Source organism: Heterocephalus glaber, unplaced genomic scaffold (genome assembly GCF_053883595.1).
Source record: "Heterocephalus glaber isolate CG9 unplaced genomic scaffold, H.glaber_assembly_v1.0 deba00000122, whole genome shotgun sequence".
In the NCBI taxonomy this organism is placed as follows: Eukaryota; Metazoa; Chordata; class Mammalia; order Rodentia; family Bathyergidae; genus Heterocephalus; species Heterocephalus glaber.
Window position 1 is genome coordinate 58534937 of NW_028258138.1, and position 27155 is coordinate 58562091.

Here is a 27155-nt window from a genome sequence, read left to right on the forward strand (position 1 = left end):
TATGGGTTACAGTTTAGTAATTTAATATATAATGTATAGTGACCAGTCAAGGTAATTAGCAATTCTATTCAAATGTTATCATTCCCCTGTGTTGGGAACGTTCAAATTATTTTCCTTTAGCTATTTTTAGAAGTATAACTAATTGCTGTAGAATACAGTTTCCATATTGTGTTATATAACTAAAACTACTTACTCCCTCTATTTTTTTTTTACCTGTTACCCACCCTATCACTCCTCCACCCCTTTCTTGACCTCTCATGACTCTATTCTACTTTCTGCTTCAGTGTGATCAACTCTCAGAGCTTCCACAAATGAGTTGAGAACATGCTGTATTTGTCATCAGGGCCTAGCTTATTTCATACAACATAACATTCTCCAGGTCCATCCATGTTGCTCCAAATGATAGCATTTCATCATTTTATGGCTGAATAATACTTCACTGTGAAGGGGCTGGGGACTTAGCTCAGCGGCACACCACTTGCCCAGCAAGCACAAGGTCCTGAGTTTTGATCCCCGGTACCAAAAAAAATGTTCACAGCTAATATTCCACTGTGTATATACAGCACATTTTCAGGTGAGTTGTTTTTTTAAAAAATGATTCAAGAATTGTTGTTGGAGATCCCCGATCTACAAAGAAGTCTGTCTAAGCCAAAATGTTTAGTATTAGTTAATTCAATATATGCATATATCATGAAACCCTCACACCCTCAAAAGCATGTTTGTGGACTTCAGCTGATCTAAGTGGAAGGGCTGCTTGAATTGCATAGTAGACAGTGTTGGAGGTAGAAGACAAAAGGAGAAGTCTGAGTGAGAACTGTTCAAAGAAGTGGGAGCTAAGGTGGAATAGCTGGGGCTCAAGGTGATCATCTCCTGGGAGTATGACCCTTAAAAGCTTAAAAATTTTTTTCTCGGGCCGGGCATTTGGGTCAGTGGCACCATGCCTGCCTCACAAGCACAGGGTCCTGAGTTTGATCCCTGGTACCAAAAAAAAAAAAAATTTCTCATCTGTAAAATTAGGATGAAGATAGTAGTTGCCCCTTAGGTTATTAAGAGGGCTTGATTAGATACGCGTTGGGAAGTACAATGCCTGGATTTCACTATGGCCACACAGAAAGAAGAATGACTAATTCCAATAAATTCCACATGCACACACACCAGAATTTCAGGAAAAGTTGTTTTCCAGTCAGAGATAATAAATTTGGATCACACTAGTTGCCCTGAAATGGTAGGTAGAATGCTAGCTGTGCAAATAAAATTATGAAAAATAATGAAAGAGGTCCCTCAAGGATGTCCACTATCACCACTCTTGTTCAATATAGTTCTGGAAACATTAGCCACTGCAATTAGACAAGAGAAAGAAATAAAAGGAATAAAGATAGGTAATGAAGAAGTCAAACTGTCATTATTTGCAGATGACATGATACTCTATATAGAAGACCCCAAGAACTCCACCAAAAGTCTTCTAGACTTAATAACCAAATTCAGTCAAGTAGCTGGTTACAAGGTCAACACACAAAAATCAATAGCTTTCCTCTACACCAATGACAGACTCACTGAGAGAGAAATAGCGCAAATAATTCCTTTCACAATAACATCCAAAAAACTGAAATACCTAGGAATCATCCTAACAAAAGAAATCAAAGACCTCTTCTCTGAAAACTATGGCACTCTGAAAAGAGAGATTGAAGATGATATCAGAAAATGGACAGACATCCCCTGCTCCTGGGTAGGAAGGATTAATATAGTGAAAATGGCCATACTTCCAAAACTGCTCTATAGATTTAATGCAATTCCAATTGAGATCCCAGCAGCATACTTCATAGACCTTGAGAAAACAATCCAAAAATTCATTTGGAATAAGAAGAGACCCAGAATAGCAAAAGCAATTCTAGATAACAGAGACATGGCAGGGCGTATCACAATCCCCAACCTGCAACTATACTACAAACCTACTGTGATAAAAACAGCATGGTACTGGCAAAGAAACAGGCTTGAGGACCAGTGGAACAGATTAGAAGATGCAGAAACAATGCCGGACACATTCAGCCATCTCATCTTCGACAAAGGAGCCAAACACCCTCACTGGAGGAAAGATAGCCTCTTTAATAAATGGTGCTGGAAAAATTGGGTTTCAACTTGCCAAAGATTAAAACTAGACCTATATCTCTCACCATGCACTAAACTAAAATCAAAATGGATTAAAGATCTAAATATTAAAATAGAAACTCTGAACCAGTTGGAACAGAGGTTCAGTAGAACCCTTGAAGACATTGGTTTAGGAAAAGATTTTATGAACAAAACCTCAGTTGCCCGTGAACTAGCACAAACAATCAACAAATCGGATCTCTTCTTATTAAAAGGCTTCTGCACAGCAAGAGAAACCACCAGCAGTGTGAAGAGACAATCCACAATGTGGGAAAAAATCTTCACCTGCTCTTCCTCAGACAAAGGTCTACTATCTCAAATCTATAAAGAACTTAAAAAGATCAGACCTCCCAAACTTAAAGACCCAATCCAAAAATGGGCATCTGAAATGAACAGACATTTCTCAGATAAAGAAGTAGAAATAGCAAATAAATACATGAAAAAATGTTCAACGTCACTGGTCATTGGAGAGATGCAAATGAAAACAACACTGAGATTCCACTTCACTCCAGAAAGAATGGCTGCTATCATGAAATCAACCAATAACTAATGCTGGCGGGGCTGTGGGGAAAGAGGAACACTGCTCCACTGCTGGTGGGAGTGTAGTCTGGTGCAAGCACTGTGGAAATCAGTATGGAGATACCTCAAAGAGCTAGGACTGGAAATCCCATTTGACCCCGCTATTCCACTGCTGGGGATCTTCCCCAAAGAATTAAAAGAATCATACCAGAGTGATATATGTGCACCCATGTTCAGAGCAGCACAGTTTGTAATAGCTAAAACTTGGAAACAGCCCAAATGCCCATCAACTGGAGACTGGATAAAGAAAATGTGGTTTTTTTATAAAATGGAGTACTACTCAGCCATAAAAAATGAGAAATTAGAGACATTTATAGCTAAGTGGATGCACATTGAGGCGATACTCTTAAGTGAAATAAATAGGACACACATGTGTAAATACCAAATAGTTTCTCTGGTGTGAGAAACTGAAAGTGTAAATAAGGACTAAATGTATAATAGGTAATGTGAAATAGGAAGAAAAGGGGCAAAGGGGAAGGAAGTGGGAGGGCTAAGGGAAAGGATAGAAGGGAATGGGATTAATATGAGAAAATGGAAAAATAGGAGCAAAATCTTTGTAAATAGGGAGGACTGGAGGGGTTGAAGGGAGGGCTGGGCAAAGGTGAAAAACAAGAACCAAGAGAGACTATGTAAAGGTGAAAATTTCCAATGATGAACGTCATTATATTGTATACTTAAAATGTACCAATTATTAGAATGAATAATTGATAATGTAAAATAAGAATAAAAGGTCCAAAGGGGTAGGGGTAGTGGGAGGCACAGGGGAAAGGAAAGAAGGGAAAGGAAAAAATGATGAGAAATGGAAAAAATGGAAATAAAGCCTTCGTAAATAGGGAAGGGTGGAGGGCATGAAGGGAGGGCTAGGAATGGGGATAAAATAAGAACCAAGATGCATTATATAAAGGTACAATTCCCAATGAGAAATGTAATTGTGTTGTATACCTACAATGTACCAATAAAAGAATTTAATACAAAAAAAAAAAAAAAGAAAGAGGTCCCACACCAAATGCTCCAAAGGTCCAACTGGGAAGCTAACTAGGGGATTTTGAAGAGGATTAAGATGTCTTTCTTTAAAAACCCTCATTATTTTCATGACAGCTTTTTAATCTCTAGAAAATGCCTGAGTTTTCACTGCATCCCAGCTGGAAACTTGCAGAGCTCCAAATGATGTGCAAGGTCTTACCAAGAACACTCTCATTTCGTGGATTTTGAAAACGAATCACCTGCACTGGCTAAAAGGCTAAGCATAAATGAATAACAAAAGGAAAATGCCATGCAAGTGACACCAACAATCTATATGAGCAAAAGCAAGTAGAGATAAAGCAGATGAGTCTGACACCACATGAATGATTCGGGAGCATGTTAAATGTGATGTGCAATGTAGAACAAGGAGACAGACAATAAAAATGATCCAGAAATAAAGATCATCTCACAAGGAAAAGATGAAACTGAAGAAAAATATGGTTTTTAGAAGTAGCTTCAATGGACTTCAGTCCTTGGAATAAAAGTAATAAGCAGAATATTCAATCAAGAATTGGAGGAAGGGAGGAGGAAGAAGTTAGGAAAACAAATCAAACTGGTATAAGACTGAGCCATAGCAGTGAGGTGATTCTAGAGCATAAATGATCATGCAGCTGAATATAAATCTGAAAAATAATCATTACCATTTCACTTGAAATCATACAACAAGCAGTATAAGAGCCAACGAGAGGTTGTTTCAGTTTATATCTAGATGCACTCAAAGGTAGGGCTTTTGGAAGTTGACTGGATTATGGAGGTTTATAGCTGACTTGCTGTTAGGAGATGGAGTCTGGTGGGTCGGAAGAGGTGAATCACTGGGGGTGTGGCCTGGAAGGGTTCATCTCCTACACTGGCTCCTCTCTTCACTCTTTCTCTCTGCTTCTCCACCATCACTGTGACATGAGAAGCTTGCTCTCCATGATGCTCCTGTGCTATGCTGTTCTCCTTAAGCCAGCAGGCTGTGGACTGAAAGACCTACAAACTGTGAGCCAAAATAAATCTCTCCTTCTTCAACTTGCAGGTGCTGGATATTGTGTCCCAGTGACAAGGAATGTGATTAAGACAGAGATGTTGCCCAAAATGTTGAAGAGAGGGAAATCAAGCATCTGAATGTGAAAAAAATATCCTTTCAATAGGCATAATTAACACAGCAAAAGAAAAAAAATGCGCCAATAGGAATAGAGTTGTTCTCTAGACAACATGAAAATGACACTCACAGGGAAAAGGCAGATAAGAGGCCAGGGCTGCCCTTGTCAGTACCCTTTTGGTGTTATAGATGCATTAGTAACAGCACCTTTATCATCCCTTTTAGGGACATGGACATAGGAAGCTCTCTTAGCTGAAATCCTTTTAAGAATTCAGCAGTGGTAGACCGCTTCCCCAGTAAGCCTGGATCTCTGGGTTCAATCCCTAGTACTTCCAAAAGAAAAAAAAAAATTCAGATGTAAACCTGAAGAGCAACTGTCAGTTTGCAATTGGCCAACCATGCAGATTGCCATAAAAAGAGCAAACATGTAGCATAAGTCAGTATGTGACGTCCAAGTGAACTGAGGTTGAATTCATCTTTTAAATGACTAAACTGTCATCATGCTACCATACAACAGTTTCATGAGGTGAGATAATGTGCAATGATCTCTGTGAGATGGACTTTCTGTGGTGGACTGAGCATACCATATTTCTGAGTCTATGACACTTGAAAATAAGGACTTGAATCCCACAGTTCCACATCTAGTCAATTCACCAAAATAATAAATGCCATCTGGGGCAGAGGGGTAGAAGGAAGGTGGCCTTGTGTTGTAGCTTCCTGGACCAGTGTTAGGACTGAGTGCCTTCTTTCTTTAGCAGGCACAGGGTCAGAATGAAACACACACACATGTGAGTGTGTGCACACATGCACACAGATTATAATCAAAAGATAACAGAAGCCGCACAAGGGTTAAGAATTTTTTTCATATTTCTGACTTTAAGAAAGTACAGTCAAGCATTCATGACTAATTTTTTCTTAGTTGAATTATTCCAACTACAACCAGAAAAATTAATGTGCATCTGGATAATGTATATTCACCCAAATTAATGAGATGCCATGAATTTGAAAACAGATATGCTGTTAAGATCACTGGGACACAAGTAAATCATACATCACACAAATACCCACAAGTAACATAAGAACTTGAAAAATATTATGTAAAAGGCAACAACATTTTTAAAACACAACATGAAAAAGCACTTGCTAAATGCTCTATGCACAGCTTAGAGAGGTGACAAAGTAATGACTGCCTAAAAAACACACAAAAAGTTTGAAGCTCTTGCAAAGCAAGTGGTGACTAGTAACATTCCCAGGTCCAGCTGTATCACATACACGTTGCTTCAAAGAACTAGTGGTAGGTAGGTAGCCTTGTTTACAACATTAGCAGCTCTTTTGTCTTCCTTTCTAGCCTGTTTTTGACTTTTGACTCTTTTTGCTTTGAAGGTAGAGTGAAGATACGCCATGTACAGGATATGCCTAATATCCTCAATGATTGTAGATATTAAATGCCATAGACATGAAATTAAATTAATAATATAACAAGAATGGAAAGGGGGAAAGAGAATAAGAAGAGGATTTAAAAAAGAAAGAAGCTATATTATGTACATGTACTAACTCCTCAAGATGAGTGTAAAATGTATGTACTGCAAATATATACTTGTAAATAGAAAAATAAAAAAGGAAAATATTTTGGTGTTTACTTTCTAAGAATCCTCGACCTGACTGTTCCTTATTGTCACTATTAAGGCTTTTTCTGCTCCCATTCAAAAACCATTTCCAGTCCTTTTCAACATCCCTTCAAATGGCTTCTTGAAACAATTACAATTCACAGATAAAATGATGGGATGCCCAGAGCAGCAGGAAGAGGAAGGGGAAATGGGTGAAGCAAGACAGGCCATGAGCTGACGGGAAATGGGTACATGGGAGCTGATTACACTGTTTGAAATTTTTCTTAACGAAATACTTTAAAAATAAAAGCTTCATTATAGCCGTGTGGTGTACCTTGTGACATTGATATTCTAGTGAAGGCTGTATAAATTGAGTTAGTTAGAAAAAAAAATGTTCATAATTAGCTTAAATACAATTTAAACCCAATCCATAATTCTAAATAACACTTTGAGGCACCTTACCTAAAGACATGTAAAATGAGGCTGAGCCTTTTTCTAAATAATTTCACTTCTATTATGTCAAAAATTACCACTCAGGTTACCATAGTTATTATTTAGGTTCAAGGTTAGCTGTAAGGTTCTTGGTAATTAAGGTAAAAAGAGAGCTATAATAAATAATACAATTTGCTCTCTAACAAAGAAAATATCAAACAGATTTTCCCTGGCATTAAATTCAAACATCTAAATGAACTTCTAATGATTTTATTATAATACAAAGCATAATACATGACAGTGTGGCAATATTTTTAACATAGCTTCACAGATGAAGTGTTCTTCATGTGGTTGTGGCTTGAACCGGTTTTTCCTGGTCATCAAGGGCTTTTCACAATTGACTCAGTGAAGTCAGTGACTCTATGGTCATCAAGACATGTAGCCCTTTGATAGCAACCATCAGGTAAGAATCAGGATACATTATCTAAAGGTGTGAAAGGAGAGCATACCCCTATTTCTTGAACAGACTTCTCTCCACAGGGTTTTTGGTAGCAGCATAATTAAGTCAATTCAGAATTACACTTTCTGGTGAGAGTCCATATTACAAACTACAGAAATATTCATATGGTTGGGTTTGGACATGATTTTCTGAGATGACCTTCAAGATGTATACATCTCGATAATGTCTATATATAATTTTTATATTTTTATACATTCGCAGATTTATGAAAGCTCTGTCCCTCATAACTAAAATGAAAAGAGTCAATGACTAGGGACCAAGATGTGTAAGTTGCAGTTGTATCTCTATGAGTTTATTTAGTTTTAGGTAAGTAACAATTAACTTTTTGGAGTTCTCTTTCTTCACCTAAAAACAATGTGATGCAGCTATATGACTAGCTATTCTGAGCCACTAATGGATTCCTGAATCCTTCTCATTTTTATGAATGTAAATAAATCTTAACTCAGTAAAACTGACACCACCAGGGTTATATCTGGAAAATTGCTGCTGGCTTAAGCAATGCCTTACATTCCTGTAAAAGATTTAGGTTCTTTTTCATTTGTCCAGAAGAGGCCTATGTGAAAGTATTAACAAAAAGTATACAAAGATTAGTAGCAGTAGATGAACACATTAAACCACCTTCATTTACTACTTCAAGCAGCCTCTCCTTAGTGCAGATTTCTGTGAGATACAAAGGGAAAATTCACATTCTGATCTTTGCCCTTAAGAAGTACGTGATTTAGACAAGTACAGGTAAAGATCAACAGCACACAACAATAAAAGAGAGTGTCATGAGGAAAAGTAAGTATGAATGAGTGCTATGGACTACAGAACTCAATAGTGATCAAATGACCCGGACCATTCTTCAAAGGTCTGCATGCCCATGTACTGAATAGAAAATATCTCATGAAGACACGGATACTCTTCTTCACACTATATAGCTGTTGCTAAGAGAGATATAATATGCACGTAAAAATATCTGATGATTTTCTCTGATTATATAATCATTAATCAACAGATACGAGATACATATATAATAGTAGTATCTATTTTATTTGTAATTTCTGTAATCATTTTTTGATACTGTATCTCCATACTTGAAAAGATGGGAAAATACTGGAACAAAAAACTTATGATGAGGGCAAGGCCCCTATTATAGCTTGTATCTAGATGTCCACCCAAAGCCTTGCATCCTCATAAGTGGGGCTTTTGGGAGGTGGCTGTATCTAGAGCAGTGGTAGTGAAAAAATGACAAGTGGTATTGTGGTTTTTTTGTTTTTTGTTTTTTTTGTTTTTCATACTGGGGATTGAACTTGGGTCCTTCTGCTTGCGAGGGAGGCGGGGGAACCACTGAGCTAAATCCCTGGGTTGGTATTGTGTTTTTAAGACAGAAGATGTTCATATGAGTTGTTTTTCCAACACTAAAACCTCAGTGTTCAGATTTAATTGCAGTGTTGGCACTTTGTGATAAATAAGTGGGTTTTGGGTTGCAGCTTGGGCACTTCTCTAAAAGGTTCACCACCATTTATCTAGGGTGTGGAATATGGATTAAGGATGTGTGATAACTAAATGGGTTTAGCATCGTGCTGGGTGTGAATAATGGAAGGCCCATCTTGGGTTTGGGTGACACCATTCAATATGCTTGTAGCTTGAATGGGATAAAAGTCCAGAAGGCTCGCTGCTTGCTGCTTCCTGCCTGGTCTGCCATAGATTGCTTTTCCTCTGCGATGCCCCTCTGCCATGCTGCCCTGCCTTGGAGCCAACTGATTATGGACTGAAACCTCTACAAACTGAGCTAAAATAAACCTTTCTTCCTTTAACTCTGGGTGTTGGGTATTTTGTTTCACAATGAGAAAAGTAACTAAGACAGTCCCCTTAATTGAAACAGTTGGAGAGAGGCTCTGAACTTCTTGGTGGGGTGGGGGTGCTTCTTATTAATGTCTGAGTCTTCAGCAACTGGTCAGAGTAAATACTAAATTTAAGCTTACTGATTGAAATGAATTTACAGAGGGCACTGAGAGAAAATCCAAAGAAATTAAAAAGTGTGGATATGGAAAAATAAATATATTATTTTTACTAGAAACCTTGATTTTTTTTTAGGATATGGAAAAATTGTTTCAGATAAATTGGGACCTTCTGAGAAAAGCAAAAGTGTGATTAAAAAACAATTCTCTGGGAAGAACAGTAAGTTCATTACTTACTTGTATTAACATAACTAAACTGTGGTACAGAAACAGTAAAATATTAGCTAATTCTAGGCCTATTTTTATCAATCTTTTCAAGCATAAGATTTACTCAGAGCATATATGCCTTCCCAATTCCATACTACTTGGGCTAATATTAAAATTAGTGATGTTTGCACTTCCTCTATCTGGTAGTGGTAATGCCTAGTACATTTATTGAGCAGAGAAATTTATTGTAAATAATCCTCAAGTAATACAAAGTTGTTTCAACTGCAGTTTAAAACCTGATAAGATTGGGCCGGGGATTTAGCTCAGTGGTGGCGCTGCCTGCCTTGCAAGTGCAAGGTCTTGAGTTCGATCCCTAGTATCAAAAACAAAAAACAAAACAAAAAAACCTGACAAGATTAATATTTCCAATGCTTTAAAGACTTTCACGGTCTCCTGATTTGTCCACCCCACTTCTAGACAGTCATATAGAATGTCTTCTGAAGCGAAATTAACTTACCTTTCCAAGAGTTTCCAAGAGTTGCAGCTTGCTTCCATTGCCTCTTGCTTTTCCTAATCAATATGTTCCAATCTGGTTTTTATCCTCTTCAATGTTCTAAGAGCATTCCCATTACCATTAAGGCACCAAGTCAAAGAATGTGGCCTTTGGCTGGTTGAGTAGCCTCTCCAGAGAATGGCCTTTAGAACCACCTCTCTTTACATCACTTTTTTCCCTTCTTGGTTTTAATGATATCACGAATTCCTGGTTTCTCCCCAAACTACAAGGGCAATTCTTCCACAATTCTCTGTGCTCACCTATCCTCCAACCTTGAGGTTTCTGACTAGTCTTTTTTTACCTTTCAACCCCTCATAATCAGACAAATTTATCTCCTATTTAACCCTCAACTCTGGAATCCAGATTCATATATGAAGCTTCTTATCTTATTCAGCCTCACAAGTTCCAAACTATGCAAGCTGAACTTACACTCCTCTCAATATTTACCACTTTCTAGTACTCCCTATTTCAATGGATAAAATCTTTCACCATCCCACCAAGTGAAAGAGCTCAGAAATCTGTGCTTATTCTTGCCATATCCCTCTGCTTCACTCTGTAAACCCAATTTATCACCAAAACAGGGCAGTGTGAACACCTCTACCACCATCATCCTATGCCACACTTCTCTCCATTAGACCATTTTAATAGTCCCCGTCTTTTCAGCTCATATTGTTGCATGATAAGCATGGCTACTAAGCAAAATATCATGTAATCAATCCCCAGGGAGGACTCTTAAACACCTCCATCTGTCACATCCTGGTATTGGAGTTACTAAAGGAAACAAAATGCTGGCAAGCACTGGATACAACACTGCTTTACTTAAAGTAAAAGAGAGCAAAATCAGCTTCCAAGGGTGCATCACTCCCCCTCAGCAGCAGGTACCCCAGTAACCAACACACAGAAACTATCTATGTGCATCCCTTTCTTGTCACAGTGCAAGGAGCCCTCCTCCCCAAGGAGGACAAATGTAGTAGTGGTGTTGACCAGATACCACATGATGCATACACTTATGCAGAACAAAGATGCATACATTGAAAAAGAATATTCTCATACAATTAGATAAGCCCAGCACAGTCCTTGCGGGTTCTCTATCTCTTGGTATGAAAGTGTCCCAGACTCAAGATTCATTCTTATGTGGCCAAGTAGGGATCAGAAGACTTTTTCTCAACAACTCTGCTCTCTACTAGCCTTTCTTCCAAACTCAACGAGAGCAATCTTTGCTAAAGGAAAATGTGATTGCACTACTCCCCTGCATGAAGCTTGCCAATGTGTTCCCATTGCTTTTAGGATAGATACAAAACCTTTTCTCAGTGTCTACAGGACCTGGATGGTTTGGGTTGCCCTCTCCATATCTCACAACAAGCCTCTTTCAATCTCTCTGTCCTGCCACTGCCTATCTTAATAATTGATGTTCATTCTTGTCTCTTTAGTAAATGCTGTTCACATTCCTTGGAAATGTTCTTCTTTTACTGAGTTAATCCTACAAGCTTAGAGACCTTTTTTTTCTAGAAAAATGTCCCCATCTTGCAGACATAGTCAAATCCCCCATTATAAGCATTTCTACTATTCTGTAATGAAAACTGCCAAAATAACCAGCCACAGTGGTACGTGCCTGTAGTCTCAACTACTCAGGAGTCAGGGGATTGCCTAAGCCCACGAGTTTGAAGCCAACAGGGCAACATAATGAGACTCCAGCTCAAAAACAAACAACTGCCACAGTTGCACTTGCATTTTTATGTGAAATTATTAGATTGTCTCTATGTGTAGATTGTAAATTTAATGAGGTCATGAAACAAGTGGTACCTCGGTTTATGAACTTAATTCTTTCTATGATTCTGGTACCTCAGTTCATGGATTTAATTTTATGATTCTGTTAACAGAATTCATTCCACAATTCTAGTTTTAACCAGAAAACATAGTACATATATAGTTGCAATTTGGTTACAACCTGAACCGAGGTACCACTGTATATGGTGTGGTTCACAGTTGAAGCATACTACCTGAAGGCAGTATACTGAGTGGCACATAATATCATATATATGAGGGTGTGTGCAAATGCACATATATGTATATAAGACATGTAAAGCAGTACAATGTATATATATATATTCACAGATACTTCATGTAGCTTTACATATATATGTGTGTGTATACATACGTATGTATATAACTAATTTAACCCTTACATTTAAAGTCTAAAATGTGGCACTTTAACACTTTTATACATCCTCAATTTCTCAATCTATTACATGTTTTAAGAGTACCTAGTGTACGTACGAAATAAGCCAACAAATCCCAAATCCTGAAATTGCACAGTTAATGAGTTCTAGAATTCAGGGTTATAGAGATATAATGATATAACTAGAAAGTGATACAGATATAACTATAAAGTTATTTTTATATTACCACCACATAGTATTTCGAATACAGCAAGGGTTAAATAAATATATGCTAATTACATGAACTTATGTGTTTAAATATAAAATAATTTACAAGCCAAAAAAATCTGTAGATAGTAAACACATTCAGTTTGGCTCATATAGTTTGAAGAAGGGGTTGAGGTAAAAATTTCAAAATTCTAAGGAAATTGATTTCAAATGTTTAAAGAGGTTGAGCTGTTGAAAAATGAAACAAGAAAAGGCTTTGTTAGGGGTAAAGAGTTTCACTACAGATTTTCAAAAAGTCTACACATTTGCCAAAGATATTACAAAGGGATATGTAAGAAATTTCTAGAAAGTAACTATTGTTCAAAATAATTCCTTGTCATCCACCAAACAACACCATGGGCAGAAACCCAGTAGATATTTGTGGATCAAATGATTTCATACTACTTTGAGAACCTATGGTGATTAATTTCAATATTTTCAATGGTGGCCCATATTTATCCCCCAAGAGTGAATTTAATTTGTGGAAACTGTTAAAAGGCACTAGATGTCAAGTTTGATGAATAAGGTAGATAATTTAAATAATAAATTTTGGCTTGTAAGTGATGTAAAATGTTAAGTGGGTGAGATAATGTTTGTAATTATTCGGCACTGACCCTGGCCTAGGGTACGTCCACTCAGTTATAGGTACTAGTAACTGAATCTAAGGGCACATTCTCAAAAAGGAATTAAATAATGATAACATTGTAAGAATTAATGTGTTACAATTCTTTTAAAAATGCATTCGGATACAAAGCAATTCTGGAATGGTCCATTTGTTGAAATCAACCTCAACACTGATTGTATATTGATATTATGTGCCATTTTTCTAGAACTTTGACTACAGGAGTAACAATCTATGTATAATTTAGCTAAGGACTTTTTGTATAAAGCACTGAATGCAAAATTCTAAAGTTTATCCTATATGAATATTTCTCTCTTAAATACAGATTTAAAATCCTTTTGCTATCTGGGCCTTCCTTGGGAGACTTTCACTGGGTTGAGTTTTTCAGGCACCATGCTGATATTAGCAATTAGAGTTTTAACCAAAATACAGGGCAAAAAAATAAAAATTGGGACCGTGTCCAGGAAACACAGATTACAATGTATATCCTATAGTTAGAGTGCTTAAAAAATGTAAAAATGAAGCAAAACCTTTACCAAATGTTATTTCCAGTGCAAATGAATTATTATATATTTTGTGAATAAGAAAAAATCAGAGAATACCTGGGATATCTCTGCTGGTTTGACATTTCTTGGCAGAGCTGTTGCAGGTCTCTTTTCCTGCAGTTTCATTTTCTTCTGCGTAGACTTCTTTATAATTTTAGTCTCTGAAATGAACTCTATATCAGAGTCTGCACTGTCTTCATTTCTTTTCTGGTTTCTTTGGCTAAGTGAGAGCTCAAATGATGAAAGCGATTCATGCCTCAAGTTATCACCTGAAGGAGGTCTGATTTTTCGAGTTTTGGAATTTTCCTTAAAGAATAAAAAAAAATGTATTTATTGTTTTGTAGCTGGGTCATTTATAATGGATAATCATTTAGATGATATTTCTTACTACTAATAGTTTAAAAGTCAAGCCAGGCATGGTTGGTACATGGCTGTAATCTGAGAATTCTGGGAGCCTAAGTCAAGGAGATGGAAAGTTAGACCCCCCACCCTGGGCATCTTAGTGACTTAGTGAGACCCTGTCTCAAAATTAAAAATTAAAAATAGGGATGCAGATGTAGCTCAGTGCCAAGGCTTTGGGTTCAATCCCCAGTACTATGAACAAAAGTAAAAGTCAAAAGTTTAAAAAGTCACTTTTACCAAATATATAAAATGGTTCATTAAGAGTTTGATTTGGAAATAGCTGCAGAGCTGGGTTCTGTCAAGAGATCTGATTTTGAGGCTGAAGAAGACCCCAAACTGAAAACATACTGTGCATCCTGACTTTCTCCCAACATAGGTTTACTTGCCTTCGACTCCCTTGTGCACACCAGGCTGTCTCCCTGAACCCCACCTCAACCATATCCTGCTTTCTGCCCTTTGTTGGCTGCTGCTTCCTCTGCTAAGGACACATTTGCTAAAAGAACTAGAAAATGTGGGCCTGCTTTCTGCTCTAAGACACTAAAATAACCAGGAGAAGGAGAAGCCTTCAGGGTGCAGCACAAGTGATGCTCAGGAACTCCCAAGCATGTTGCAATCCACCAATGCACTGAAGTCTGCTGGTCGACGAACCCTCTCCCCGAAATGCGGAGGGCTTAGGTTTTTGGCTCCTGTTCTCCTTCACATTAAACCACCATCATTTTTGGTAGAGTCATGATACTCAGTGGACACCAGTTTGCTTATGTGTAGCTAGAATCTCAATACATGAGGTTATATTATTATTTTAGGGGCTTTATGAAACACATTTATAACCTGTTTCTCAGGGAAAGTCACTTACAGGTGATTTTTACCGCTTTCCACTCCAGGAGAATCCCTTTGCTGGTTTTACTGTCAGACTCTGTGATAATTTAGTATAAATAAAATGGTCAAAATAAAGTGGTCAAAACTGATCATATCCTGAAACTGATTTTTATACACACAACTAGTTATCCTGAACATTACTCCTCCTTCCAAAGATATCCTGATAACTTGGGCCAGAACTGGTTACTGAGTAACAAGGATCTAATTGAATGCCTCTAAACCCTTCCACTCGCAGTGCAAATCTTACCTCACAAGCTCTAGCCTAAATCACGGAGATAAGCGTGTTTCATGAACTATCACTGATTCTCTTTGTGGCCCACCAGGGATGGGCTCAGGTCCCCTCACATTAGTGCCTCTGCCTAAAGAGCAGCAGAACCGAGGGTAGGGAAAGGTTTGCCATCTAGAGCTCAGTAACTTGCTTGGCAACATTTTTTTTCATTTCACTATAAATAAGTCTCTTGCTCTCAGGAATTTGTCAAAAAAAAAAAAAAAAAAGCAAACAAAAAACACCTGAGATTCCACACACTAGATTTTGAACTTTTCTTATAGGTTTGAATTGCTTACTCAAATGTCATAAATTAACCATAGTTTTATTTGACCACCAGGTCTTAAGTCTGTTGACAGTTTCAGCATGACTGAATCACTCTTTTTTTTTTCTTTCAGAAACTGGCTTGGTTCTCTTTAGAGTTGGTGTAAACATGCCATGTAATAAATGATTTCCACTTAATGGTACAACAGAATATTACTTTCTTAGATGTATGTGTAGTAAAAGTCAATATACACATTTATATCATTTATTTCTTCAAAATCTCATACCTTATTTGATATTTCTAAAAATTGCACATGTAAGTCATGTGTATAACATGCTAAAGTACTTTAACTGTGATCTTCAGACTGAATAAAATATTTAATAAAAATTTGAAATATTTTAAAGATAATAAAATAAAATAAAAGGGTAGACCCTGCAGTTGGTTCTGCAATTCATTATAGAGTAGTCACAAGCAAATTCCTATAAAAGGGGGAACTGGCTTTAAGACTATACCCATTCAACTTGTTACTGAGTTTATGAGTCCCTGATTCTTTGACATCACACCAGAAGAGGCAAATAAAGAAAACTTAAATCAAAAAGACACCTATTAGTTAAAGTAAATAGTTAAGAAACTCACTAAAGAAATAAAATATATTATGTATATCTACCTACCTAAAGGTTAGCTAGAGATTATGAATCCATCATCTGCCTGTTAATAAATATGAATAATTAAAATTTAAATAGTTTCCCACACATTTGTGTGTGTCACTGATATGACTGAGAGGCTTTAAGTCTTCACAACTATTCTGTCTTAAAGAAGTTCTAAGATTCAAAATGGTCTCTAGATTTTGAATTTTAGATAACAGACATTTTTAAAATATCTTGTATGTCATTTAGCAAACATGAGAAACAATGTAGGGAATACACATACAACATATTTATAGGTGAGTATCAATCCACAGACTGCATTATATCATAGAAAATGCTGGAAATACATACATTAAGATATTTTAAATAATCATCACTTCCAGGCAGTGAGATAATGGAGACTTCTGAACCTCATAACCCATGTTGATGCCCTTGATGATGCATAACACTGACATGGAAATGTGATACAATTGGCTCCACCCTACATTAATTTACTCACCTTACTTGCTGAAAGGGAGCAGGTGGAAATGAACTCAGTGATCCTGCCCGTTGGTATAAACTGAAACTTTGAAGGGAAAAAATCATTAAGGCAAATTTAGTAAAAATGATTTTCAAGTGGCACATTACAGTGATTCAGTGTTCTTCATTTCTTAAAGAAGTATCAAGACAGCACCCACACCCATCACTGTTTAGATACACCACAATGATATTCGGATTAACAGTGACTGGGCTGCGCCAGACACACCAATGATTAGTTGAAGACCCGATCATTCAGATCAGACATCTTGTGAGCAGCTTCGGGGCACTGCTCTTTCAAACCCTGTCTGTGTTCAGCCTCCATAGCCCTCCTCTCTCCTCTCTCAAGACCCCCTGCTCCCCACCTGCTGGGCTCAGGCTCTGCGGTGAATCTTGACCTGCAGCAGCAGTTCTGTCCAGCTCAGACCTACAGGCCTGAGTTTAAAAGACTCCTAAGGGAAACTGACCCTGTTTCCCTAATAACTAAGATGGTATCTTAGCTCCAGCATCCAGAGGTACCTAGGACTGTAAGACACAGCTAGGGACAAGTGGAGCTGCTGTTCTCTCTGAAAAAAAGGAGCTCCTGATAAGCTACTGTTTTGATGTAGCAATCGTGACACTACAATGATCAGATGTTAAGGAAATACACAGAAGATAGTTTAGGAGTAGTGCAGGCCTGCCCTCTAAGCCAGGATCACTGCCCTTGAAGAAAGAGGCCAGTTAGGCATCTTCTTGCACCTCCTTTTTGGCACACCATGTCCCTTTACTGTGCCACAGACTCCATGGTGTTATCTCGCTCCAGATTTTCTAGGACAGAGTGTTCACCTTGCTCTTGCAAGTACCCTACCCATAAACTGGAGTCCCAGCTCTGATTAGGGCTCCAACCTTCTATGATGAAAATTTTTCTGATGCAGTTGGAAAATATAAGTTTTGAAATGGTATGTTTTTCTGTGTCCTGATGTCCTTTACATCTGTAGGTGCTGTGGGGGCAACCCTTCCAAAACTGAATTATTTCACCTCCCTACCTGGTTCACCACCTGAACCAAGCCTTCCTCAGGCAATCTCTCTTGATTACTGGCATTACCAAACACGGAGGCATCCATGCTAGAGACCTCATGTATTTTTGTCTCACCACCCTTTACTTAGGAGTCACTCTGTGAACTTCATTTAAATTTTTCAGGCATTCAAAATTTTTCACTAGCTTCAAGTCACTATCCCTTTTAAATGCCTTTATCAGCACTTGCATGGACTACTTTCTATTATCTCTTGCTTCTAGTTCAGCAATTTCTTTAGACACACATCACAACCACTTTCTGCACCATATTATTCCTTTCATTATAACAAAGAAGAGGAGAATGAAGTGAGAGGAAGAAGGAGAAGGGAATATTCTTAAAATTGAATGTGAGTTATTAAAATAATCTAAAAGGCCTTTTTAAAAACCTATTTATGCTATGTCCTTACAATCTGAAATTCTAAATTAATTGTTCTGAAATTTTAATTTAATGTTCCCCAAGTGATTTTAATGTACAGTAAGGATGGAGATGCACAAGTCTAGAGGGAGAGTGTCATTTCTGCATAGTGAGCACATGGAACAGCACACAGACAAGCAACTCAGGTTCACCTAACAGCACCGAGAGTGATGCGCAAACTGTATTCAATAGTTACACTTCAACTTTCTAATGCCTCTCTTGAGCCACTTCCCATCCCCTTCTGCCACCTCCATGTCACCCTCAGGCACTCACCCAGTCTGTGTACATGGCCCACTCTCCCTGCTGCCAGGCCTTGGGAGAGCCCATTTCCAGGGCCCAGAATTCCCTTTCCAATCTTGTCTACTTGCTGAACTCCTCATCCTTCTAGTCTCAGTTCACAAGTTATGCCCCTTAAATGCCTCCCCCAGTTCCCCAAGAGAGAATTCATTGTTTTTCTCCTAAGCTCCAATGGCACAGTTTCTTTTTAGATGTTTATACAGATAACATTCACAGGAGACAGTACCCACTTTTAAAGGATTTTAAAAAGAAATCTTCTTACCATTTGATTATCCATGTGTCCAGCTCATATCCCACTAAGTAACCACTGCTATCCCTTTCCAGTTTATCTTTCCAGAGATTATTTATATATCATATACAAGAACATATACATATAAATTTTCCCACTCTCTGTGCTAAGGAAAAATGGTAGCATATTCTACAGTCTACGTCTGCTTTTTCCTTTGAAGATATATCCCATGTTCTTTTTCTTTTAGTAAGAGCATCTTTATTCCTTTTTACACCTGTATTATATTCCAATGCTCTGTACAGAAATGTATTTAATCAGATCTGTTAATAGATATTTAGATCTTTTCAATCTTTTACCATACAAACAATTTTGCAGAGACTAAACTCATATGTAAGTAATATCACATTAGAATGACTGTGACTATACAATCATTTGTTATTAGTTCAATCATACTATTTTGTTTTTAGAATTTCAAGTCCTTTTTTATAGGTGGTGTTTGCAATACTGGACATTGAATCCAGGACTTCCACACTGAGCTACATCCCAAACCCATTTTTTTTTACTCTTTATTTTCAAACAGAGTCTTGCTAATTTGCTAAGTTACCCAGGCTGGGCTCAAACTTGCAGTCCTCCTACATTAGCCTCCCAGAGTACTGGGATTGCAGGTGTGTGCCAGCATGCCTGGCTGATCCATTTTATTTTCCTTTTTTTTTTTGTAGTGACCACATACATTTCTTCCACTACTGTACCTGGTTTGTATCAATGATATGATCTTTCACAGTATTGATCTTTACTAAAAAGTATGCTTAAATTGCTAAAATGATACCTCTTGATCTCCGATGACAGGTGAGGCAGACAATAAAGTATGTTTCACCTTTCATGCATGATTTCCCTTTCTGCTGGGTGATTTATGTCTACATTTAATTTAACACTTAATGCCACATGTCTCTGTCTCATTTTTATTAGTAAGCCCAACCCTGTGCTGTACAATGCTCAAACATCTTCTGCTGGTGGAGTTTGGTCTCCAGGAGTTTTCTCAGAAAGAGATCCAGAGAAAAATACTGCAAGAGTTTTTTCCTACTTTAAAAACTATTTATCTGAGACCAAGCATGGTGGCGCATGCCTGTAATACTAGCACTGCAGAGGCTGAGGCAGAAGGAGTTCCATGAGTTCAAGGCCAGCCTGGGCTACTTAGTGAGTTCAAGCTAGAACTACAAAGTGAGACCCTGTCCAAAAAATTTTTTTAAATATATATATCCATAGATTTTTAAATTGAAAAATACTTAGATGAATATCAAATTCTAGCTTGCACTTCCTTTCCATGAAGACCTTGTGGCTCTTCATATCACTGGGAGCTGGTATTTTGGGGGGTGTTGGGCACAGAAGTCTGCAGCTAAATTAAATTGTTTTGTCTCTGTAAGGGACTTGATCTTTATGCTTATTGGTCAAAGAAATCTATATTTATCTCCACAATCTAGTATCTTTACTAGAATATCCTTTGTAGTTGGCAATTCTGGGACATTTTTTCCCTACTATTAAGTATAGCAATTTCAAATATGTAGCTTCAAGTTCTATTTTTTTCATTAAATGTGTTCCTGATTTATATTTTTAAAATATACACCTCCATTACTCTGTTTTCTTAAGATATTCCACTTATGCAAATATTGTACCTCCTTTTCCTACTACTAAGAATTATTTGTAATTATAATTATGATTGTAATTATAAGCAATTCTTTCCTAATTACTATCCATTTTATCACATTTTCCCTCTATATGAGAAAGCAGCATGTACCACCACCCCAAGCAGCAAAGAGCAGAGCTCCCCTCCCCCAGAGCCAAGGAGGTGAGCCTCCCAGGTGCCAGCAGTGTACACCATCCCCCCCGCCCCCTTTGAAATGAGAAGACTCAGAAACCAGTCTCAAAACCAGGCTCCCAGATCACCTAAAGCAACCCCAAAAGGAAAGGAGATGAAACAATCTGATACTCAACAACGTGGACTCCCTGCACTGGCCAAAAAAAGAGGATCTGGAAAAAATGAAATCAGAAATAATTTCTCAGACAACAGCAGAGATTGTGCCCATAGTGCAAGACATGATTAATAAATCTAGACAGCACAGATAAAAAAATAGAGGAGCTGAGTAACATGATGGAATGCCAACACAGGAAACAAATGAAATCCATAAAACAGATGAAAACAGATTTCCAGGAGATTAAAAACTCCACTGAAAGTTTCCCCAGAACAATGAGCCAATGTGAGGACAGAATTTCACATATAGAAGATAAGATTGAAATTACTGACCAGGAAAACAAAAAAATTTTAAAATAGATCCCTAGATACATGTGAATTACCAAACTTGAATGAAGAAGACCTAAAAATATTAAACAACCCCAATATCAATGAAATTGAAAAAATAATTAAAAATTTACCCACTAAGAAAAGCCTGGGTCCTGATGGCTTCACTGCTGAATTCTACAAGACATTTAGAGAGGAACTGCTGCCACTACTCTTTAAACTCTTCAATGAAATTGAAAGAAAGCAATACTCCAAAATTCACTGCTGGAAGCAAGTATCATCTTTATTCCCAAAGCAAAGAAAGACCCAACTGAAAAAGAGAACTAGGCCAATCTCACTAATGAACATAGATGCAAAAATCCTTAGTAAGACACTGACAAACAGAATGTAGAAGATCATTAAGAACATCATACACCCTGACCAAGTGGGATTCAGCCCAGAGATGCAGGGATGGTTCAACATTTGCATTTCAAAAATGTAATACACTATGTCAATAGAGCCAAGGACAAAAACCATATGATTATCTCCATAGATGAAGAAAAAGCATTTGACAAAGTCCAACATGCATTTATGATAAAAACCCTACACAAAATTGGAATAGACGGTCTCTACCTCAATCTGATAAAAGCCATCTATGAAAAATCAACAGAAAATATCATACTAAATGGTCAAAAACTGAAATCCTTCACACTAAAATCAGGAACAAGACAAAGATGTCCACTGCCACAACTCCTGTTCAATATAGTCTTGGAAACATTAGCCAGGGCAATTAGACAAGAGAAAGAAATAAAAGGAATAAAGATAGGAAATGAAGAAGTCAAATTGTCATTATTTGCAGATGACATGATACTCTATATAGAAGACCCCAAGAACTCCACCAAAAGTCTTCCAGACTTAATAACCAAGTTCAGTCAAGTAGCTGGATACAAGGTCAACACACAAAAATCAATAGTTTTCCTCTATTCGAACAACAGACTCACTGAGAGAGAAATAGGGCAAACAATTCCTTTCACAATAGCATCCAAAAAACTGAAATACCTAGGAATCAACCTAACAAAAGAAATCAAAGACCTCTTCTCTGAAAACTATGGCACTCTGAAAAGAGAGATTAGAGATGATATCAAAAAATGGAACAACATCCCCTGCTCCTTGATACAAAGGATCAACATATTGAAAATGGCCATACCTCCAAAACTGTTACATAGATTCAACGCAATCCCAATTGAAATCCCAGCACCATACTTCATGGACCTTGAGAAAACAATCCAAAAGTTCATTTGGAACAAGAAGAGACCCAGAATAGCAAAAGCAATTCTAGGTAACAGAGACATGGCAGGAGGTATCACAACCCCCAACTTGAAACTGTACTACAAAGCTACTGTGATTAAAAAAAAATAGCATGGTACTGGCAAAGAAACAGACCTGAGGACCAGTGGAACAGATTAGAAGATGCAGAAACAACTCCAGACACACTCAGCCATCTCATCTTTGATAAAGGAGCCAAACACCCTCACTGGAGGAGAGATAGCCCCTTTAACAAATGGTGCTGAAGAAATTGGGTTTCAACTTGTCGAAGATTAAAACTAGACCTATATCTCTCACCATGCACTATGCTAAAATCAAAATGGATTAAAGATCTAAATATTTAAATAGAAACTCTGAATCGGCTGGAACAGAGGTTAGGCAGAATTCTTGAAGACAATGGTGTAGGAAAAGATTTTATGAACAAAACCTCAGTTGCCCATGAACTAGCACAAACAATCAACAAGTGAGATCTTTTTTATTAAAAACCTTCTGCACAGCAAAAGAAACCACCAGTCGTGTGAAGAGACAACCCCCAATGTGGGAAAAAATTTTCACCTGCTGTTCCACAGGCAAAGGTCTACTATCTAGAATCTATAAAGAACTTTAAAAAACCAGACCTCTCAAATTTAAAGACCCAATCCAAAAATGGGCATCTGAAATAAGCAGACATATCTCAGAAAAAGAAGTAGAAATAGCAAGTAAACATATGAAAAAATGTTCAACATCACTTCTCATTCGAGAGATGCAAATGAAAACAAAGCTGAGATTCCACCTCACTCCAGAAAGAATGGCTGCTCTCATGAAATCAACCAATTACAAATGCTGGTGGGGCTGTGGGGAAAGAGGAGCCCTGCTCCACTGCTGGTGGGAGTGTAGACTGGTGCAACCACTATGGAAATCAGTATGGAGATACCTCAAAGAACTAGGACTGGAAGTCCCATTTGACCCAGCTATTCCCCTGCTGGGTATCTTCCCCAAAGAATTAAAAGAATCATACCACAGTGATATATGTGCACCCATGTTCATAGCAGCACAGTTTATAATAGCTAAAACTTGGAAGCAGCCCAAATGCCCATCAACTGGAGACTGGATAAAGAAAATGTGGGGTTTTTAAAATAAAATGGAGTACTACTGAGCCATAAAAAATGAGAAATTAGAGACATTTATAGTTAAATGGATGCACATGGAGGACATACTCTTAAGTGAAATAAATAGGACAAACGTGTAAATACCAAATAGTTTCTCTAGTGTGAGAAACTGCAAGTGTAAATAAGTACTAAAAGGTATAATAGATAATGTGAAATAGGAAGAAAAGGGGCAAAAGGGAAGGGGAAGTGGAAGGGGTAGGGAAAGGAAAGAAGGGAATGGAATTAATATGAGAAAATGAAAAAATGTAAACAAAGTCTTTGTCAATTGGGAGGGATGGAGTGGTTGAAAAGAGGGCAGGGGAAGGGAGAAGAAATAAGAACCAAGAGAGACTATGTAAAGGTCCAAATTTCCAAAGATGAACGTCATTATATTGTATGCCCAAAATGTACCAATAAAATTAATTTAAAAAAAGAAAACAGCAAACTTTTTCTATAAAAACCTAGATGTTAAAAACTTTAGACTTCACAGGCCACATATAGTTGCTGTTTTGTATTCAATTTCTCTCTTACCATCTCAAAATGTAAAAATTATTTTTAGCCAAAGATCATAAAGTAATATTTGGTAGCTTGTATTGAGCCCAGAGGTAATAGTTCATAAATAGTTTCCTAGATATACTATGTTTTACCAAATTGACAATTTCCCTTTGTTCTTTGCAAATGCATTTCTTTTCTTTGTTCTATTTATTTCCTGAATTCAACTAAATCATGCTTCAGAGATTTCAGATATTTTCTCATCTCCTGCTGTCTCAGAATCTCTTCAAAAGTTCTTGTATTTCTGTTTCTGGATCTTCCTTAACAAAAATGGCTTACTGAAATTTTTTTAAAGTATGTATAGAGGTGTGTATATAATTTTTTTCTGGTCCCTATGAACTGTTTTCTAATTTATAGTTTAAGTGGGATATAATTGTCATACAGAAAACTGGATATAATTCAAGTGTACAATTTGGTAAATGTGACACATAGAATTCTGACATTGGCTTATTGGGTAATTCATCCATAGACAACCACCGACTTGCTGGCTTTCAGCATAGGTACATTTTCTATAATTTTATATTAATTGGAATTTTATAACAATCTTTTTGTCTAGCTTCTTTACATAGGAAGAATTATTTTAGAACTCATTTATGTTGCTATGTGAATCAAGAATTCATTCTTTTTTATTGCTAAGTCATTTTCCACTGAATGACATACTAACATTTTGTCCTTTAATCTACAAATGGTTATTTGGGTGGCTTCCAAATTTTGGCTATTAGGACCAAATACTTCAGTCAAGTACAAGTGTTTACATAGTCATAAGCTTACATCTCTCTTGGGTAGTCCCCGGGCATTACCTAGCATGTAATGTCTGGATCATGTGGTAGTCATCTGTTTAAATTTCTAAAAACCTCCCAAACTGCTTTCCAAAGTCATTTTACCATTTTACATTTTCAATGGTTTTTCTGTATTCTAGACAGCTCAGCATAAACAACGATTTTAATTGTTCTCATGATAGTGAGTGTAGAGGTGTATCTCACTGTGGATATAATTTGCATTTCTTCAATGATTAATGATTGACGCCTTTTATCACTGTATCTTTTTGATGAAGTATTCAAATGTCTATTCTGAAATTGTCATGTCTGGCCAGAACCCGGAAGGAAGCTCCCCCGCTGCCATCCCAAGCTCCTAGGATAGAGAAGGTGAGCCACGCGGGGGCCAGAAGCACCCTGCCCCCCGTAGAAATGAGAAGACACATAAACAAGCCTCAAAAACAGACCTCTGGATCACCTACAACAACCCCAAAGAGAAACGAGATGGAACAATTTGATACTCAACTACCTGGACTCTCTGAACTGGCAACAAAAGAGGATCTGGGAAAAATGAAATCAGAAATAATTACTCAGATAACAGCAAAGATTTTGCTCATGGTGCAAGACATGATTAATAAATCTAGAGAGGACACAGATAAAAAAAATAGAGGATCTGAGGAACATGATGAAATCCCAACATAGGAAACAAATGGAACCCATAAAACAGATGCAAACAGATTTCCAGGAGATTAAACACTCCATCAAAAGTCTGCACAGCAGAATGAACCAAGGTGAGGATAGAATTTCAGATATAGAAGAAAAGATTGCAATTACTGAGGAGGAAAAGAAAAATTGCTCTAAAATTGTAAAGGAACACGAGAAATCAATCCCAGCAGCTGCTAGATGATGCAAAGAAGAATAACATAAGACTGATTGGGGTCAATGAAGAAAGAGGAGAGAGTGCAGATGACATAAAAAACTCTTCACAGAAGTGATGGCAGAAAACTTCCCAAAGAGGGGAAAAGAACTTGACATACAGATAAGTGAGGCATATAGGACTCCAAATAGCCTTGATCAAAAAAATCTACACATAGGCATATAACAGTTAGGATTCCAGAAATCCAACAGAAGAACAAAATTCTACAAGCAGTGAGAGAAAAGAAACAAATCACATACAAAGGAAAGCTCATCAGAATCACAGCAGACTTCTCAATGCAAACCCTCAAGGCAAGAAGAGCTTGGAGTGATGTATTTCAAGCCCTAAAGGAAAACAGCCTCCAACCCAGACTGATGGACCCTGCAAAACTATCTTTCCAAATTGATGGAGAAATAAGATACTTTCATGACAAAGAGCACCTCAGGAACTTCATGAATATCAAACCGGCACTCCAAAAAATTTTAGACAATACCCTAGGAAAAGACAACGAGTATCACAACCCCAGGAAACCCAGCAGGATGAATCCATTGGGTGTGACAAATTAAATGGAAAGGGGGAGAATCCAACAAAAAGAAAAAGTCATAACAAGGCTTTTAAAACTTTTAACTTCATCTCCCTAATGAGTGTGTAATTCAATCTTGTTATTGTACTGACTAGTATTTTTCTGATTCTAGAGTTGCACACCTTTCCTTGGGCTGTACTGGCTATTTATCATCTTCTTATGTCTACTTTTTAATTGGGTTGTCTATTAATGAGCTCTAAGAATTCTTTATATATTCTGCTCATAGGTTATTTGCGTTGTAAATATGGTCTGTTTAAGGAGTACTTTCATTTTAATGATGTCATTTAAAGTTCTAAATTTTGATGGAATCTCATTTATCAATTTTTTTTATACATCATGTCTTTTGTATCCTAGGTAGTTCTTGCCTACCCTGAATTCATAAACATTTTCCCTTATAATTTCTTCTTAAAGTTTTATACTTTTAGGCTTTCATATTTAGGTTCATAGATCCCTTCAAGTTATTTTTATGTATGGAAGAAAAGGGTTGAGGTTAATTTTTTATGTATGGATACCAGGTGTTCTAGTGCCATTTCCTGCAAACACTATCTCTTCCTCGGCTCTTGAATTGAGTTTATATTCTATAAAATGCTAATGTTAAATAATCTTTCAAACCTCAGTGGACCATGTGTGCGTGGTTCTATTTCTAGATTCTCTGTTTTATTCCAATGATCTATATGTCTTTCCTTACACCAACACTGCCTTGATTATTGTAGCTTTAGAAGAAGTCTTAAAATTAGGTACTAAACCTCTTCCAAAACTGTTTTTGTTTTTGTTTTTAACTTTTCAAGGTCCTTTGTACTTCTACATAACGTTTAAATTTCAATATCCAATTCTTCATTTATAGCATGTATACACAGGCCTGAATTTTTATATATACCTTGTGTTTTCTAATCCTGCTAAATTCAAATACAAGTTCTAGGGGGCTCCTAGAGATTTCTTAGTATTTTCTCTGTAGATGATCATTTCATCTAC

At 37.1% G+C, this 27155-nt stretch overlaps 1 protein-coding gene across 1 annotated transcript in view; it reads right to left on the reverse strand.

The window, feature by feature from the left end:
* The window catches only part of Morc1 (MORC family CW-type zinc finger 1), a 209433-nt gene that overhangs the window by 36948 nt on the left and 145330 nt on the right, over positions 1–27155 (reverse strand). Inside the window, 2 exon segments of the mRNA XM_087215093.1 lie at positions 13744–13992; positions 16641–16706. Coding sequence (XP_087071219.1) covers positions 13744–13992; positions 16641–16706 — 315 coding nt within the window.